This window comes from Panthera onca, chromosome B2 (assembly GCF_046562875.1).
Source record: "Panthera onca isolate mPanOnc1 chromosome B2, mPanOnc1 haplotype 2, whole genome shotgun sequence".
In the NCBI taxonomy this organism is placed as follows: Eukaryota; Metazoa; Chordata; class Mammalia; order Carnivora; family Felidae; genus Panthera; species Panthera onca.
The window spans coordinates 4,597,947-4,616,910 of record NC_138343.1 but is presented as its reverse complement, the minus strand read 5'-3'; the positions used below and the strand labels follow the sequence as shown (position 1 = coordinate 4,616,910).

Sequence of the window (18,964 nt, the reverse complement as noted above, 5' to 3'; positions counted from 1 at the left end):
CTCCCCTGCTTGCTCTCTCTCTCAAAAATAAATAAAACCTAAAAACAAAAAAAAAATGACATTGTAAATCAGTAGGGGAAGGACAAACTTTTCCATATGTGTTACTGGGATAATTTGGAGCCATACTGTAAATATAAATTGGCCTTCTGCTTATAGTATAGACAAAAATCAATTCCAGGCAGATTAAAGATGTATTTAAAAGGCAAACAATGTAAGTAAACACTTTCTTATGTTTTGAGTTCATTTTTGCAATGGATAATGAACCCAGTAACCTTAAAATAGCTGAGCAGTGCAACATAATTAACATGATAATTGCAGTAAAATTGTTGATATTAGTATGCAGGTCAGTAAAATTTGTAGGAAAAATATTTTCTATTGGATTGTAGCCTTTTTTAACTTTATTTTTTAGTTTTTAAAATTTATATCCAAATTAGTTAGCATATAGTGAAGCAATGATTTCAGGAGATTTCATAATGCTCCTTACCCATTTAGCCCATCCCCCCTCCCACGATCCCTCCCGTAACCCTCAGTTTGTTCTCCATATTTATGAGTCTCTTCTGTTCCCCCCTCTCCGCGTTTTTATATTATTTTTGTTTCCTTCCCTTATGTTCATCTGTTTTGTCTCTTAAAGTCCTCATAGGAGTGAAGTCATATGATTTTTGTCTTTCTCTGACTAATTTTGCTTAGCATAATACCCTCCAGTTCCATCCACGTAGTTGCAAATGGCAAGATTTCATTCTTTATGATTGCTGAGTAATACTCCATTGTATATATATACCACATCTTCTTTACCCATTCATCCATCGATGGACATTTGGGCTCTTTCCATGCTTTGGCTATTGTTGCTAGTGCTGCCATAAACATGGGGGTGCATGTGTCCCTTTGAAACAGCACACCTGTATCCTGTGGATAAATGCCTAGTAGTGCAATTCCTGGGTCGTAGGGTAGTTCTATTTTTAGTTTTTTGAGGAACCTCCATACTCTTTTCCAGAGTGGCTGCACCAGCTTGCATTCCCACCAACAATGCAAAAGGGATACTCTTTCTCCACATCCTCGCCAACATCTGTTGTTGTCTGATTTGTTAATGTTAGCCATCTTGACAGGTGTGAGGTGGTATCTCATTGTGGTTTTGATTTGTATTTCCCTGATGATGAGTGATGTCAAGCATTTTTTCATGTGTCGGTTGGCCATCTGGACGTCTTCTTTGGAGAAGTGTCTATTCATGTCTTTTGCCCATCTCTTCACTGGATTATTTGTATTTTGGGTGTTGAGTTTGCTAAGTCCTTTGTAGATTTTGGATACTAACCCTTTATCTGATATGTTGTTTGCAAGTATCTTCTCCCATTCTGTCGGTTGCCTTCTAGTTTTGCAGATTGTAGCCTTGATTCTTACTATTTTGTTTAGACTAACGACTTGATTCCACACCGTTCAACCGGAAACAAAGCTTAGTGGGAGAGGAGAGCCAGAGAAGTGACATGGAAGCTACAGATTACAACAGATTTGTGAACTTGGCCACACAGTGGTGGCAGGACCTAGCTGATACTGAGGTATATTTTAGCTTTATCCATGTCATTATGCTAAAGCAAAATGAGTTACTCAGAGAAAGACAAATAGCATATGATTTCACTCATGTGTGGAATTTAAGAAACGAAATAAACAAGCCTAAGTTAAAAAAGAGACAAACCAAGAAACAGACTCTTAAGCATAAAGAACACACGGACGGTGACCAGAGGGGAGGTGGGCAGGGGGGAGGGAGGACATAGGTGATGGGGACTAAGGAGGGCACTTGTTGCGATGAGCACCAGATGTTGAATGGAATAGTTGAGTCACTGTATTGTACACCTGAAACTAACATTATACTGTATGTTAGCCAACTGGAATTTAAATTAAAACTTAAAAAAAACACCAAAGACATGTTTTAAACAACACTCATGTGTAAGAGCAAAAACTTCATGGACTGTATTTGTGACTAATTGTACAACAGGTTATTATAGTTTCTGTTCAGTGGAAAGGGCAAAATATTCCCACAAAGGGTGTTAATGTAGGCTTTTTTTTTTTTTTTTTTGCACCCATGCTGTCGATTGTTAAGTGTAAGAGTCTGATCATGGTGCTGAATAAATGTAAGTGTGTCTTTAAAAAAAAATAGGAGGGGGCACCTGGCTGGCTCAGTCAGTACAGCATGTGACTCTTGATTTCCAGGTTGAGTTCGAGCCCCATGTTGGGTTGAGAGATTACTTAAAAATAAAATCTTAAAAAAAAGGCAAGCAATCAAGTTTTTTGAAAGATAATATAGGAAAAAATTTTCATGATCTTGGGGTAGTGTGGATTTTTTTCAACAAAACACAAAAGGCACCACTCAAAAAGAAAATTAGTGTTATTTTATACTATATTAAAAATTAGGGGCATGTGGGTGGCTCAGTCGGTCAGGCGTCCAACTCTTGATCTTGGCTCAGGTCATGATCTCATGGTTCGTGAGTTTGAGCCTCGTGTCAGGCTCCGCGCTGACAGTGCAGAGCCGGCTTGGGATTCTCTCTCTCTCCCCTTCTCTCTTTACGCCTCCACCACTCATGCTGTCTCTGTCTCTCTCAAAATAAATAAATAAACTTAAAAAAATTTAAAACACAGAACATGCTTGTCCAAAGGCACCATAAATAATGAAAAGACAAACCATCAAATGGGATATATGTAATACCCTTATAACAAAGGCTTTCTTTGCAGAATATATAAGAACTTCTAGAGATCAGTAATAAAAAGACTGCAATATACAAGAAAAATGGACAAAGGTTTCAACAACACTTCACAAAAGAGAATATTCGGATGGTCAATAAACACAAAAAGAAGGCTCAACCTAGCAATTGGGGAAATGAAAATTAAAACTACACTAACATACCACTACACCCACCAGAATGACTAAAATTAAAACAACTGAAAATACCAAGTGTTTATGGGCAGTAATGGAAACTCTCATATTACTAATGGTTCGGTCACATTGGAAAACAGCGGCATTTGCTAATGAAATAGAAAATACACACACATTGTGACTTACCGGTCCTACTTCTAATTAAGTCTCAACATTAGAGAAATGTGTGCATATATTCTCCAAGATACATGTACAAGGATGTACATCGCAGTATTCATAATTGCTTCAAAATGGAAACCCAAATGTTCGTCAAAAATAAAATGTTAATTACACATTTATGTATTACGTAAATAAATTATAATGGTACAATATCATGCCATGGAAAATAAGACCAAGTGCAAATGAACCAAGTAAGACTACTTGTAAAAACATAACACCAGTATATTAAGGGACAACACACACACACACACACACACACACACACACACACACACACACGTGTACGCAAATATATACAATGTGACTTCATTCAAATAACATTCCCAGACAGAGGCACCTAGATGGCTCAGCCGTTGAGCATCTGACTCTTGATTCCAGCTGAGGTCACCATCCCAGGGTCTTGAGATCAAGCCCCACGTCAGGTTCCGTGCTGAGCATGGAGCCCACTTAAGAGTCTGTCTGTCTGTCTGTGTCTCTCTCTCTGCCCCTCTACCCCACTCATGTGCTCTCTCTCAAATTAAAAATATTTTTAAAAATTAACATTCCCAAATAGGCAACTAAAGTATACTGTTTAGGAAAGTGAGAAAGATATTTGAGAAGTAGAGTACTCCATGCCTTTGGTGGGGAGAGAACTAAAATCAGAAAGAAGACATGCTCTGCAGCTAAAACAGGACATAAAGGGAAATTTATTCTTTAGAAAAGAGGAAATCATAAATCAATAACCAAAACCCTCAACTCTAGATCCAGAAAAAGGAGAGCAAGCTAAACCCAAGGCAAAGAGAAGAAAGAAAAGAATAACCATTACATTAGAAACTCAATGAAGCAGAACACAAAACACTAGAGGAATCAAAAGATTCCAAAAGAAATTTGGATTCCAAATTTCAAATTTCAAAAGATTCCAAAAGAAAAGATTCCAAAAGATGGCTCTTTGAAAAGATCATCAAATTGACAAAACTTTAGGCAGATGGACCAAGAGAAAGAGAGAAAACATCTGTCACAAGAATCAGGAATGAAAAAAGAGACATTATCATCAATCCTACACATATTAAGAGGATTGTAAGTGATACTTTAAACAACTACAAGCCAACAAATACGGTAACAGAGGTGATGTGGACCAATTCCTGGAGGAACATGAATTGCCAAAAGTGATTCATGAAGAAACAGAAAACCTGAATAAGCCTGTGACAGGTAAAGAGATTGAATTAGTAATTACAATCAATACTTCCACAAGGAAAGCCCAGATGGCTTCATTGATGAATTCTACTGAATATTTCGAGAAAAACTAGTATCAATCCTTCATAAACAGTTACACACCAACTGGGATTTATCATAGGAATACAAGATTGATTTAACATTAAAAATCAATTAATATACTATATGCCATATTGATAAAGAGATTAAAAACCACATGGTCATCTCAAAAGTTACACAAAGAGCATTTGACAAAAATCCAACATCTCTTGATAATTAAAACAAATCAAAAACAAAAAACTAAGAACAGATGGGAATGTCTTCAATCTAACCTGCAGAAAACCCACAGCTAACATTATACTTGATGAAAGACTGGTTGGTTTCCCCTAAGATCAGGAACAAGACAAGGATGTCTTTTCTTACCACTTCTGTTCAACACTATATTGGAGGCTCTACTCAGGCAAATTAAGCTAAATAAAGACATACAAGCCATCAAAATTGGAAAGGAAAAGTAAAACTATGTGCAGAAAACATGACCTTCTATATAGAAAAATCCAAAGAGATTTACTAAAAAGTTCCCAGAGTTAACAGACAAGTTCAGCGAAGGTACAGATACAAGAATAATAACAAAAGTCAATTGTGTTTCTATATGATAGCAACAAACCAAAGAAGAAATTATAAAAATAATTCCATTCAGAATACCATCAAAAAGAAGAAAACACCTAGGAATAAATTCAACAAAAGGAGTGCAAGACTTGTACGCCAAAAACTACAACACGTTGAAGGAAAATAAAGCTCTAAATAAAGAGAAAGACATCCCATGTTAATGGATCAGAAAACTTAAAATGTTAAGATGGAAATTCCCCCTAAATTGATCTACAGGTTTCATGCAACCCCTATCCAAAACTCAGAAACTGACGAGCTGATTCTAAAATCTTCATGGAATTGCAAAAGACCCAGAATAGTCAAAGCAATTTTTAAAAGAACCAAGTTGGAGGACTCACATTTCCCAATTTCAAATTTACTGCAAATCTACAGCCATCGAGACAGTGTGGTGCTGACATAAGGATAGACACAGATACCAATGGAAAAGAACTGAGAGTCCAGAAATAAATCTGTGTGTGTGTGTGTGTGTGTGTGTGTGTGTGTGTGTGTGACCAGCTGATTTTCAACAAAGGCACCAAGATCGTAAGAGTTGAAAGGATAGTATTTTTAACAAAATGCTGGCGGGACAATTGAATAGCCACGTCCGAAAGGATGAAACCGTACCCCTGTCCCACACCACATAAAAAAAGCAACTCAAAGTGAATCACAGACCTAAAAATTACTGGTTGAAACTATACAACTTTTAGAAGCCAACTGTAGGGAGTGAGTTGGAGGACTGGAGGGCTGATGAAAGAAAAAGACACGATACAGACACAAGATGGCAGTAATGTGCGCATGCCTTGTGTGGGAGACACAGAGGGTAGGTTGAGGGAGAGGCTTATCACACCATGCCAGGGACTGTCCATTGTTCAGCAGGGCCACCGACCTCAGGGGAGAAGAGCAGGGGAAATTCCAAGGGAGAGAGGCCGATGTGTCTACGTGGTGTCAGCTTGGCCACACAGTAGAGCACTTGTGCCAGAGAGTTCAAAGGGTCACCGAGCTTGGGATCTTTACAGCACCGCGGCTTATTCTGTCTACGGCTAACAAACGTTGTCAGCTTCACGAGGTAGGCAAAGCAGTCTTTACAGGACTCAATTCTGCTCATTTGGGCGATGCCTAAAACCACTGAGTGTACAAGAATTTGAGTTTAGCACCACCAGCTTTTCAGCTAATGGGTCTCTGCTTGCTCTTGAAAAATAAACAACCGGGGTGCCTGGGTGGCTCAGTCGGTTAAACGTCCGACTTCAGCTCATGTCATGGTATCGCGGTTCACGAGTTCGAGCCCCGTGTCAGGCTCCGGGCTGACAGCTCGGAGCCTGGAGCCTGCTTCGGATTCTGTGTCTCCCTCTCTCTCTGTCCCTCTCCCACTGTACTCTGTCTCTCTCAAAAATAAACAGACATTTAAAAATGTTTTTAAAAACACTAAAAAATTAAATAAAAATAAATTGCCTGGAGAAGAATGTAACAGGGCCATCTTGGGCTCACTTACACTTTAAAAAAGTAATAAATCTTTGTGACTTTAGATCAGGCAATGATTTCTTAGATACCACACCAAGTGAAAAAAAAAGGCAAAATTGGGGTGCCTGAGTGCCTTAGTCAGTTGAGCATCCAATGCTTGATTTCAGCTCAGCTCATGATCGCAGGGTTGTGGGAATAAGCCCTAAGTTAGACTCTGCACTGAGTGTGGCACCTGCTTACGATTCTCTCTCTCTCTCCCTCTGCCCCTCCCCTGCTCGCAACAGCATGCAAGTTCTCTCTCTCTCTCTCTCTCTCTCTAAAGTACAAAAGAAAAAAGACAAACTTGATAAATTTGGCCATTAAAATAAAAAACTCTCACACTTCAAATGATACCATCAGGAAAGTGAAAAGACAACACCCAAATGTTTGCAAATTGAATACCTGATAAAAATTTCGTATCAAGAATGTATAAAAAAAACTCTTAAAACTCACTAACAAAGCAAATAACCCAACTAAAAAACAAAGGATTTGAATACACATTTCTCCAAAAAAGATACATGAACGGTCAGTAACACACATGAACAGGAGCTTAATATCATTAGTTGAGAGAGAGACTCAAATCAAAACCACAATGAGATAGCACTTCACATCCATTAGGATGGCTATTATAATAAATACAAATAATAGCAGGCTTTGGTGAGGATGTTGACAAATGGGAACCAACATGCACTTGCTGGTGGGACTTCTGGAAACAATTTGGCAGGTTCTCAATGTGTTAAACGCAGAGTTTCTGTATGATTGAGCAATTCCACTCCTAGGTCTCTACCCCAAAGCACTGGAAACATATGTCCACACAAGAATTTGTACACGAATGTTCATTTGGCTATTATGAAAACAACCTGAATGGCCATCAATTGATTCGTGGGTGAACATAACACGCATGTCTGCATGACAGAATACTATTTGACAATAAAAAGGAAGGATGTACCAGTGCGAGCTACAACATAGATGAACCTCCAAATACCGAGCTAAGTGAAGGAAGCCATAAAATGCCACATATTGTAGAATCTCATTTATATAAAATGCCCAGAGTTGGCAGATCTATAGAAACAGAAAGGAGAGTAGTGGCTGCCAAGGGTGAGAGTGGAGACGTGGCTGGGGAATACGGAATGACCAGGGATGGGCATGAGGTTTCTTTCTGGGGTGACAGAAAGAGTCTAAAATCATTGTGACGATAGCTGCATATCTCTGTAAATACACCAAAGACTATTGACTGAGACACTTAGATCAATTTTATAGCATTTAAATCCTATGTCAAAAAAGCTATTTTCAAAAAAGGGAAAGGGGGCATATAAGAGACTTCTGGCATGCTAGTAGGTATTGCTACAGTTACTGACTTGGGTTAAACTGGTATTTATAGGTGTTAAACTTTATGTTTTATGAACTTCTCTGTATACACCTTATAACGCACAACAAAAATAGCGGGGAAATTCGTATCTTAAATACGGCTTTTCAACAAAATAAGTCAGTCAGAGAAAGACAAATACCATATGATTTCATTCGTATGTGGAATTTAAGAAACAAGACAGACGAACATATGGGGGGGCGGTTAGAGAGGGGAAACAAACCATGAGAGACTCTTAAATACAGAACAAACCGAGCGTTGATGGGGGTGCGGTGGGGGGAGTGGATTAAAGGGGTGATGGGCATTAAGGAGGGCACTTGTTGGGATGAGCACTGGGTGTTATATGTAAGTGATGAATCACAGGATTCTACTCCTGAAACCAATCTTGCATTGTATGTTAACTAACCAGAATTTAAATAAAAACTTGGAAAGAAAAATACATGCATACATAAAGAAGGCTTTTCAAAGCATATGCACTCCTCACTTACTCTGAAATGTAACTGTAAATAAAGCCCGCCCTTCCAGGAGGGGGCAGACCACCTCTGACACCAGGTAAAATCAATGCACAAGGTCAAACACCAATGCATTTGCCTTAGTTCCCCAAACTGTCTCCGGATTGTCTTCTAGGGACAAGAACTGGAGGGGGTTTGAGTTATTTTTAAAAAATTTTTAAGTATATTTATTTATCTTTGTGAGAGAGAGAAAGTAAATGGGAGAGGGGCAGACAAAGAGGGGGAGAGAGAGAATCCCAAGCAGGCTCCACACTGTCAGTCACAGTCTCTAACTCGAGGCTCGATCCCACAAACCGTCAGATCATGACCTGAGCTGAAATCAAGAGTCAGATGCTTAATTGACTGAGCCATCCCAGGAAGCCCAAAGTTTTTTCTAATTGTGTTTCTTTTAAGTGATCTCTAAGCCCAACACGGGGCTCAAAGTCATGACCATGAGATCAAGAGTCACATGCTCTAACCAACCGAGCCAGCCAGCCACCCCATTTGAGTTATATTTTAATGATAAGTGCTTCCTGTGTGTGATGCATGAGTAATAATGATGAGAGTAATAATTGAGCCTCACCTAGAGGACAAAATACTAAAGAAAAAGAGAAAAAGACATTCCTCCAGGACATCTTTCCACTGTCAATTTCCTATCTTTCTCTGTCACCGACGTGTTACAACTTTTCCTTTGGAAATAAAGCTTAAAATAAAAATAAAATAGGGGCATCTGGGTGGCTCAGTCGGTTGGGCATCCGGCTCTGGCTCAGGTCATGATCTCGTGGTTCGTGAGTTCGAGCCCCGTGTCAGGCTCTGGGCTGACAGCTCGGAGCCTGGAGCCTGCTTCGGATTCTGTGTCTCCCTCTCTCTCTGCCCCTCCCCCGCTCATGCTCTGTCTCTCTCTCTCTCTCTCAAAATAAAATAAAATAATAAAATAACGTAAACAAATTAAAAAAAAATAAAATAGACCTGGGTTGGGTCTATTTTTGAAAGAGACTCACAGAAATTTACAAAAATAGTCGCAGGTCCTGTGTCTCCTTCAACTAACTTCTACTAGTGACATTTTAGATGACTGTTACTACCGTGTTATAACACCCAAACCAGGAAACTGACGTTGCTACAACACTGTCGGGTACACACTTTATCCCACAGTCACCAGTTATACATGCACCATTTTCACCCATTTTCATGCACATGTGTGGGTGTGTGTGTGGGTGGGCGGGTGTGTGTGTGTTCTATGAGATTTTAGTCCATGTATAGACGTGGATAGCTACCACTCAATCAAGATAACGTAACTCTTCCATTGTCACCAAGGACCTTGCTCGGTGAACTCCCAAGGAACTCCCCTTTATATGGCGCCCCCACTGTGCCTATCCTCTGGCAACCACTGATTTATTTGTTCTCTACACTTAATGCCATTTTGCGAGTGCCATATAAATGGAATCATACGGCATTAGATTGACTTTTAAACTGTCGAGATCTCTCTCATTAAAGGAAAAAAAAAGTCTCAGCCCCACATAGTCTCCAGCTAGTTGTTTTTCTCCTCACCCTCAGAGTCCGACATGCTTTTGGGGATTGCTGTTTCTATACACCTAACAGCTCACTGGTTTCTATCCTACATTTCTGCTCATACTTTCTGTTTCCGCTGTTGACTCATCCTTCCGCTACCCGGTCATTAAATGTTGTAGTTACTCAAGGCTCTGTTCTACATTTTCTTCTTTTGACATTTCTTCCTAAGGGATCTCATCCATACCCATGGCCCCAGAACACTCATGACTCAAACTCAAACACACACACACACACACACACACACACACACACACTGGAGCCACAAAGCCATTGCTGTAAACGAACTGCCTTTTGGACATATCCTTCAGAATATCTTAAGCACACCTGAAACTTAGCATGTCCAAAATTCAACTTGGCACATCTCACCCTCCCAAACCTTCATACGTCCGCCATGACCCTGTTAGCGGACACCCCCTTTCCTCTCGCTATCACATATTCAATTCAAGTCCATCCATTTTACCCAGAAAGTGCATTTTCACGACCATCCTCCTCTCCCACCTCACCCAAACTACCATTATCTCCCTTCTGGACCACTGTCAGACTCCCTAACCGATCACCCTGCCGTCACTAAGTCATTCTTTCCACTATGGCCAGAATAACATTTAAGATGGACATTTTAAGATAATCTCATCCTGCCAGTCCTTCTCTTGCCTCTCAAATATCCATCAATCTCCTGCCATTGTTTCCAGAAGACCTAATATGGCCTGGACCACAGTGACCCCTAATCACTTCCTCCAGCTCGTTTTTATCTAAGCTGTTTCTCCTAACAACACCTGGCCTTTTTTCATTTCCTCAAAGTACAACCCTGTACCCAGAATATATTGCTTTGATCCCTTCTCACGTATTTTACTCTCCTACCCTCAATCATCTCCACTGGGAAACCTTCCCTGAGTCTCCAGAGAAGGTCAACTCCTGCTATAACAGTCTCACAGCACCGTGTTCCTTTCTTTCATGTGAGATACTAAACCTATAATCGCATGTTTAATTATGAGACTGATTAATTACCTGTACCCCCTAAAAAACTGAAAACCACACAGGGAAGGAACCGTGTGTGTGTAAGTTTGCTGCTGCACCTCCAAGAACCTAGCACACACGAGGATCCCAATTAATATTTACTGAAAGAAGAAATGAATATTGCACCTAACGGCCCACCACAGTGATTCTTACAAAACCTTTTACACGAACCTGGGATTTAAACATGCGAGCATTCCTAGAATATCTTTAGAACAGCTGCATGTTTGCTTGAGAACTAGGCATGTACCCAAATGGTACACTGACATGTTTAAAATGAAATGTCCTACAGACAGTATCCCCAACATGACTAGGCAGCAGTCTACAAATTTATTTGTACTGCACGTGACCTTCCCCCCAGAAACAATTTGCGAATGGTGAGTAAGCTCCAACCCAGCCCTCAAAATCTTACCTATCTCTCGATGGAGTCAGCATCTTACTGTAAGAACGTTAAGGCTGACTGCACTTCTGAACCAAGAATTCAGGGAACCTCTCAGTCCAGAGCACCCCTCAACTCCAAGCCCTTCAGGGCTTGAACCCCCATGGGCTCCTTCAGCCCTGACCCTTTAGTCTTTCTCATGGCCCTAAAGCTTTTTGAGCCCTAAGCAAAGCAGGAGGCAATGTATACACAGAAGCAAGTTCCAAAATCAAGAAGATCTGCTGGTAGCCAGAGACAATAGTAATGAAAACCTGCAGAAAAGAAGAGGTCACGAGTGAAGGGCTGGGCACAGTGGACATGGCATGGGAGAGAGAGAGCTCTGGCAGGGAGGATTTCAGGACAGCCAGGGTGTGCAGGAGGCAAGCTCAGAACCCAAATAACTGACTGAGTTGTGACTCCCATGCTCCTAAAATGGGACATATATCCCCAAATCATCTTAGCTTCACGAGATCCTCCCTATCCTCCACCAAGAGCTTTCAATTCCTTGTACCTTTTCATTGGAAGCAGTAAATACAAGTTAGCAAACATATCAATCCCAAATTCGGTAGGAAGAAAAAAAAAAAAGCAAACTAGAAACCATACCTTTGTTCCATTCCAGGTAGGAAGGGGTCAAACAGCACAAAACAGCTCCTTAGAGAAAGCAGAAACAGAAGGAGACTGAAATCTTCTTTTAAATGATGTTTACAACTTCTAGGATGACTCCAGCCTGTAAATTTCAATTTGCGTGGTAACGAATTTGATTTGATTTCTTTGAAGCCAGAAAACCTTTTCAAAAGCAATTATGAGAGCACAGGGGGTGAGGGGACTTGTGGAGGCACAGACATTCAGCCAGCTGATGTGAGTTTCTGTTGTCTTCAGATACCTGCCAACCTTCACTCACCCACATGGCTCCACCCATTACAGCCTGGCAAGTGGAGGGTGATTTTAGATAAACTTCTAATTCCCTGCCAGCACCAGAGCTTGGGGTGTGTATGGGTGTGTGTGGGTGTGGGGGTAGGGAGTGTTATGGGTGTGGGGGGGGGTGGTGGGTACATGCAGGGGGGTAGAGATGTGTGGGTGTGTGACAATGTGCGTGTGTGTGTGTGTGTGTGTGTGTGTGTATGTATATGTGTGTGTATGTGTGTGTGTGTGTGTGTGTGTGTGTGTGTGTGCGCGCGCGCGCGCGCGCGCAGGCACATGAATGAGGTGACAGAGGAGAAAGTACGAAGGAGGAATTAACTCTCTGTTAATTCTGCCTCTTCGAGTCAGCTCGTCACCTACACACATATACCCCGTATTTAATGCACTAACAATAACTGCTTTCCTAGCGAACAAAGGGTATCTGCAGACTATTTTCCATCGAGGTGTAGAGTTTAGCTCTGGCCCCAGGTCGTCCCTGATTCCTACACCCCTCTGACTGCGATTCTGTCTTCCCAGTCCCTGGAGCCCAGGCCGGTGCCAGCTCAGGGTCCAAACCCAGATCTCCTGGCAAGTCTGGGATCTTCTCCACGGTTGATTTCCCCTATGTGACAAATTCGCTGTCTCTCGGCTGGTCACTATCCCGGCACTTGCTGGCAGGTCTTCGGCGGTCCGTCAAACAAGGACAAGAAAGTAAACAATAAAAGACTATCAGACAGTTTTCCCATCAGGTTAAAAACCCTCAAGTTCTTCCTCCTTCATTGAAATCACTCCATTTTTTTTCCTTTTAAATGTTACTGATTTTTGAGAGAGAGAGAGATCATGCGCACAGGGGAGGGGCAGAGAGAGAGAGAGAAGACAAAATCCCAAGCAGGCTCCGCACTGTCAGCGCAGAGCCCGGTGCGGGGCTCGAACCCACGGACCGTGAGATCACCACCTGAGCGGAAACCAAGCGTTGGACACTTAACCGAATGAGCCAGCCAGGTGTTCCTCACTCACCGCCTTTTCTAGCTGACTTTTCTTTCTCCTGAATTCCTGGAGAATTCTGCACCTCACAAATTGTACTTGAGGAAAAAGGAATAATACTAAATTCTCTAAATATGTTATTTCTGCTAGTAAGACTGTAAGCTTCTGGAGCACAGGAAGTGTGACAAAGGACTCGTATCCCCAAGGATGCTTATGATGGTGTGGAGGGACCAACTCAATGGCAAATCATCAGTGGAGTAGCAAATCAGCTTCAACTGTTCTAGGAGGAGACATGTCTGTTAATAGGATAAAGGAAGGATTTCTACATAAGGCAATTTGAGGTAACCCCTGGCCCCTGAAAGTGTTCTTCTCCTTCCCAAATCGAGAAAGTCTCTCAATTCTTCCTTCCCTAGTGTTACAACATATTGCATCATACTTTTTAAAAACTCAAGTATAACATATAGTAAGGTGCACTAATCTTGAATGTACAGCTTTGTGATTTTTTTAATTCAAGTACGCTTCACACCCAGTGCAGAGCCCAACATGGGACTTGAACTCATAACCCTGAGATCAAGATCTGAGCCGAGATCAAGAGTCGGATGCTTAACCGACTGAGCCATCCAGGTGCCCCTATGATCTCTTACATAGATATACACCTATGCAAATGCCTCCCACATCAAAGTACAGAACATTTGTAGTTCCCCAGCAAACTCCTGCCCTGCCAATACCCACTCCAATACCAACCACTCTTCTGACCTCTATCACTACAGGTTAGTTATGCCTACTCTTGAATTTCATATAAATGGAATCGTACAGTTACATACCTGGGCTCTTTCTCCCACCATTATGACATTTATCCATATTATTATTTGTTTCTAAATTTTTTTTAATGTTTATTTATTTTGGGGAGAGAGAGACAGAGCGTGAGCAGGGGAGGGGCAGAGAGAGAGGGAGACACAGAATCCAAAGCAGGCTCCAGGCTCTGAGCTGTCAGCAGAGAGCCCAACGTGGGGCTCGAACTCACAAGCCTTCGAGCAGCAAGATCGTGACCTGAGCCGAAGTCGGCCACTCAACCAACTGAGCCACCCAGGTGCCCTGACATTTATCTGTATTATACACAGCAGTGGGGTGTTCCTTTTCATTGCTGCCTAGTATTCCACTGTGTAAATATGCTACATTTTCTTTATCCTACTATTGTTAGCTATTTGGTCTGTTCCTTGTTTTTGCCTATTATGACTAAACATGCTATGAATATTCTTGCACATAACTTTTGGTGGACGTAAGTGCTCATTTCTGTTGGCAATATACCCAGGGATGGCATTTCTGAGTCAAATGGTATATAAACATCCAACTTTGACAGGTTCAAACAATTGTCCAAAGAGACTCTACCAATTTGCACTCACAACAGCAAGTGTAAGAGTTGTGTGGTGATATCACAGGCTTTTTGCACCATTTTCGCAGTGTTTTTCAGTGTGTAATTAGTCAACTGGACATGGCCAGTTGCATGCTAAGCAGCTATGAACCTTTGTGATTGGTTGACCAGCCCTAACACAAGCATACGGACAGCGTAAGGGGACCAGCACCCAAGAGTATGGTATGGGGACCAGATGCGTCACAAAAGTGAATCTAAATCAGGTAGACAAAGGAGAATGACAACGAGTCTGTTATTTACTCCTGGCTAATGGTGAGCCACACTCTCTGGGGTCTGTACGTTATTGCTGGTGGCTGTACATGTGTTACATGTTGCATACATCCCACACAAGCCTCACTTAAGGAAAGGAGGCAGGAAACTGCCAGAAGAAACTGGCACAATTGTCGTGGGAACCCGCATTGCTTGCCAACACTGAGAAACCTAAGAGAAATCAAAGGGGGTATAAGGACCACTACATATGTGGAGGAAATTGGGAATTGGAAATAAGAAGATCTCTCTCCCCAAGATGGACTGAGTACACAAGGCAGAACTTAAAAAAACACCTTTCTCACTAGTGCACTGAGTTATAAACATTGTCATTTTAATAGCGGGAGCCCAGACTCTCTTGAGGAGAAAACAGGTCTGGTGATGGCTTGTCTGCCTGTTTAAGTGCTGACAGAAAAAGAAACTAGGATTCTGGAGAAGGGGGCTCTTGAATGAGCACGAGCCAGTAGGAGGTGGGGGGAAGGCACCTGGGGAAGCAGGTGCACGCAGGCTCCCAAGATGGGGAGGGGGAAGGACTTTCAAGGACAGTGTGTGCTCTCTGGAGGGCAGTGATACCACCCCTCCTTACACCTCCAGCAAAGAGAGCCCCACACAAGGTGAATGGCGCTTGGGAAACACAGGGAAAGATGTGGCCTTTGTCCGGGCCAGGATGGGCTGGCTATAAGGAGGAGTGAGGTCAGGAGATGATTGGCCAAAGAAAATTGGACCTTGAAGGGACCATTTATACCAAACCTGCTGGAATCAAAAAGAAACAAAAAAAAAAACCTAGGAGGGGCATTAAACCTCCCATCGGGGATGGGACTGGGAGTTAGACGTTTAAGTCTCAAAGGACAAAGTGACATGCAGGAAGATGTTGCAGAGATGGAAAAGGAAGTATGAACAGGGAGCAGCGAGGGAACAGCCGTAAGAAACAGAACCGTGAGTGCCACAGCAACGCATAGTCAGAAGAGGCCTTAAGTAGCAAGATATACCAAAACCACATTTAGAATCTGTGAACTAGGAAACCAACTTAAGGAGTCTCATCCCCCTCCCCCCACCCCCCACCAGCTCAGAAAAAAATTAAAAAAGAAAAAAGAACATAGAAGAGAGAGAAATTATGAAACACAAAATAAACAGGAAGAAAATATGAGAATAAATAAGAATTTGTCTTCCAAAGGGGAAAAAAAAACCCAAATTGAAAAGGAACAATCAAAGAAATAAAAAGAGAACTTTTTTTTTTCCAGCTGAAGAAAAACCAGATTCCATAGTTAAAGGATCTAATGATTGTTGGGCAGGAATGCTGAAAAAAGACAAACTACAGATAATCTGATGACACTTACAAGTGACCAAAAAAAAATCCTACAAGCTTCCAGACCACTCCCCTACCCACCGTACTCCCTCCGCCCAGAGAAGTCCCCCAAACAGCACCTGGCCAGAGAAAAGAAACCTGCTGATATCAGCCCTCTCATTTGCAAATAAAATGCTAGGGGGATGACAAAAGAAGTGGGTGGGGGCGGGGGGGGGGGGGGGGGGGGAGCATTCTACAGCCTGGTGGTGACTCAAGCCAGGCTATAAAAAGAAGATCTCTTCAGACTTGCCTGACTCAGAATGCACACGGGTCAGCTGTGCTCCCCTGAGAGTCCCTTCCCCAGTCCCCTCATCCTCTCTGTCTCGAACTCTGGGGGAGAAACCACTGTAACAGAACACCGCACCTCCCAAAGAAGTGTGCCAGCCTTCTCCAGGGGAAGGTTTGTATCCCGCCCACTCTCACCCACACTGTACCCTAGAGAAAAGTTCTCTAGATCTCTCAACACTGTCCTACTAAACCTCCCTCGGATGATGGCCTCTTCCAGCAACTATCCCCTCTCTCTCTCTCTCTCTCTCTCTCTTTCATCTGCCACATTTCTTGTTACTCTTATTCCTCCTCTCCACTTCCTGACTCTCCCTCCCCAGTGCCCTCTGGCTTCTCCAGGAAGGTGTGATAGCATCTGCCCTTCCTTACCGTACTGGCCTCACTGTTACACTCAGTAGGACCGCCCACCTTCTCCTTGAAACTTTCTGCCTGCTAGAAATCGGTGAATGGAATGCATTCATTCCCGGGCCTCCAGAGCCGTTTGCTCCGTTTTGTTTTGGTTTTGTTTCCTCCTTTCCCCTCTGCCTGACCTTAAATGTTCCTGTTCCCCAGGCTTCCTTCCCTCGTTGCTCTTTTCAGAGACTGTGTCCGCCTCGCTCATTTGTTTCCGGAATCAGAACCTCCTCGAGTAAAAAGAGGGGTTTGTGAGAAGGATCCAGGGGTATCTCAAAAAACCCAAGCACAGGAACCCCTGTGGTCTCATGCAGGTCTGGAATCCCTTGCTTTTTGTCCCTGCTTGGAGAACACTTATCCCCCTTCTGCCTGTGTTTCCAGGGCATGCGGGAATAGAAAGACAAATCTGAATGGCCAGGCACACATTCACAGGGTCACGTGCTTCAGTGGGTGGAGCCACGGGAGTGGGGGTAGCGAAGGGGGAAGGCTTGGGTTCTTTTTTAGGCTACTGGTTGGACTCGGAATTTCCCCCGCAAGCCCGGTCGTATCTCTGTAGGCACAACAGCACATGACCAGTCCCCGAACAGAGGTCCAGGACAGGGGATTGAGGGCCTCATGCCTTCTTCAGTCATGCTCTGTAATATGGCTTTTATCAAAGAAGCCTGTGCTGGGGTTTCTAGGGTACTGCACTGACTAATAGAATCATTATTTCCATGCATCCACAAGTGGATCTTCGTGTGCGTGCCCAATTTACCAGAACCTAGAAGACTCTTTCCCTAAGCAGCTCTAGTGGACACTGAATTCATCCTAGGACGGTGCGCAATGATGAGCTCCCAAAGGCCAGCACTCTGCTGCCTTCTCTTCATTGCCTGTGTCTGGCAAAGAGCCTGGGCCAGAGGCACAAGGTCAACGGTTAATAAATACTGGCTCAACGAACACCTCCGTAGCATGTTCCTTTCTTGGAAGTATTAACCAGTCTGCTTCTGGAACCGGCACACATCCTCTTCACCCGGCTTCAATCTTCCCTTCCTACAAACCCCAGAGGCCATTTCCAACTCATTCCCTCCCTCCTGGAAGAATCTCACGCATAAGTGTCAGTCTTTAAGCATTTTGAGATTTGGGGAAAACAAAACAGATATGGAACAATGTTTGCTCCTCAAGATTAATGGTGCCCTTTGCCAGTAAGGAAAAAAAAAAATCTAATGGAATTGTTTCATTGAGTTAGTTTAATTTGTACATTTATATAAGATTTATGATCAACTGGATGGAAAAAGGCTGGCAACCAGCTTTTTGTTCTGTTTGAGGCCTGTGCTAATAGCTGCCTCCCGTCGACAGAAATGGACCCACCAAGTGGGACCATTGTTCCTTTTCCTGTGGAGACTGTTGCATTGTTCCTTTTCCTTTCTGGGCCAAGAAGAAAGCCAAGAGGGAGGGAAATACTTCTCTAGTTATTCTTGACTTGTATACCGTGTGTTTCTCTCCATCTCCATCGTGACGGATTTCAGCCACTGCCTTCCCATCAAGTATAAATGACCAAAGGTACCAGCCTAATCATTGGCCAGGCGACTCTGTCACCCATAGCTCTCATTTTTAAAGTCTACGCCAGAAGCCCACTACATGTCAAGGCATTTGGTCTCTCTGCCCAAGGGAGGACTTCCAGCACCAAGGACACATGAGTTCAGTTAAATGCTCACAGGGCACTTTCCGTGTCAGGTCTTAGCCTCAGTGCTAGGGATACAGAATCGAATAAGATACAGGAGCTTACGGTCTAGTGAGAAAGGCAGACGTCTTGTTGGAAAATGCCCGTGAAATGTGCCAAATGACCAATTCCTCCACCTGGGTTCTAGACTTCCTTCTTCAGCGCATAGTCTCAGGAGCCCCAGGCTATTGTCCCTTTCTCTCCTAATTCTTCAGTCTCTCCTCTCTACCCAGCTCCTTCCCTTTGGCATTTAAACGTGTGCAAGCCTCTCCAGTTTTTAAAACTATAATTCTTTCTAAACTCACTATTGTCCCCCCCAGCAATGGTCCTTTCTCTTTACTTCCGGAAGAGTATCACTCTTTGTCTGTCCCTCTGTCTCTCTCTCTCCTCTCTTCTTACTTTCCACTGACCCC

General features: G+C 42.7%; 1 protein-coding gene across 7 annotated transcripts in view; it reads right to left on the bottom strand.

The window, feature by feature from the left end:
• The window catches only part of LOC132666560 (cytidine monophosphate-N-acetylneuraminic acid hydroxylase), a 133,969-nt gene that overhangs the window by 93,157 nt on the left and 21,848 nt on the right, over positions 1 to 18,964 (bottom strand). For 4 of the 7 annotated variants that reach the window (XR_013555479.2, XR_013555480.2, XM_078446574.2 and 1 more), the window contains exons 1-2: positions 16,829 to 16,935; positions 11,871 to 11,918 (exon numbers count right to left, since the gene is read on the bottom strand). Coding sequence is in view for 5 of the 7 variants with exons in the window: in XM_078446574.2 (XP_078302700.1) it covers positions 11,871 to 11,918; positions 16,829 to 16,920 (140 nt within the window). In the remaining 2 variants the exon portion in view is untranslated. Of the gene's footprint in view, positions 1 to 11,870; positions 11,919 to 16,828; positions 16,988 to 18,964 lie in introns of those variants that run through there. The other 3 variants (XM_078446577.2, XM_078446581.2, XM_078446575.2) reach the window with 2 other exon arrangements.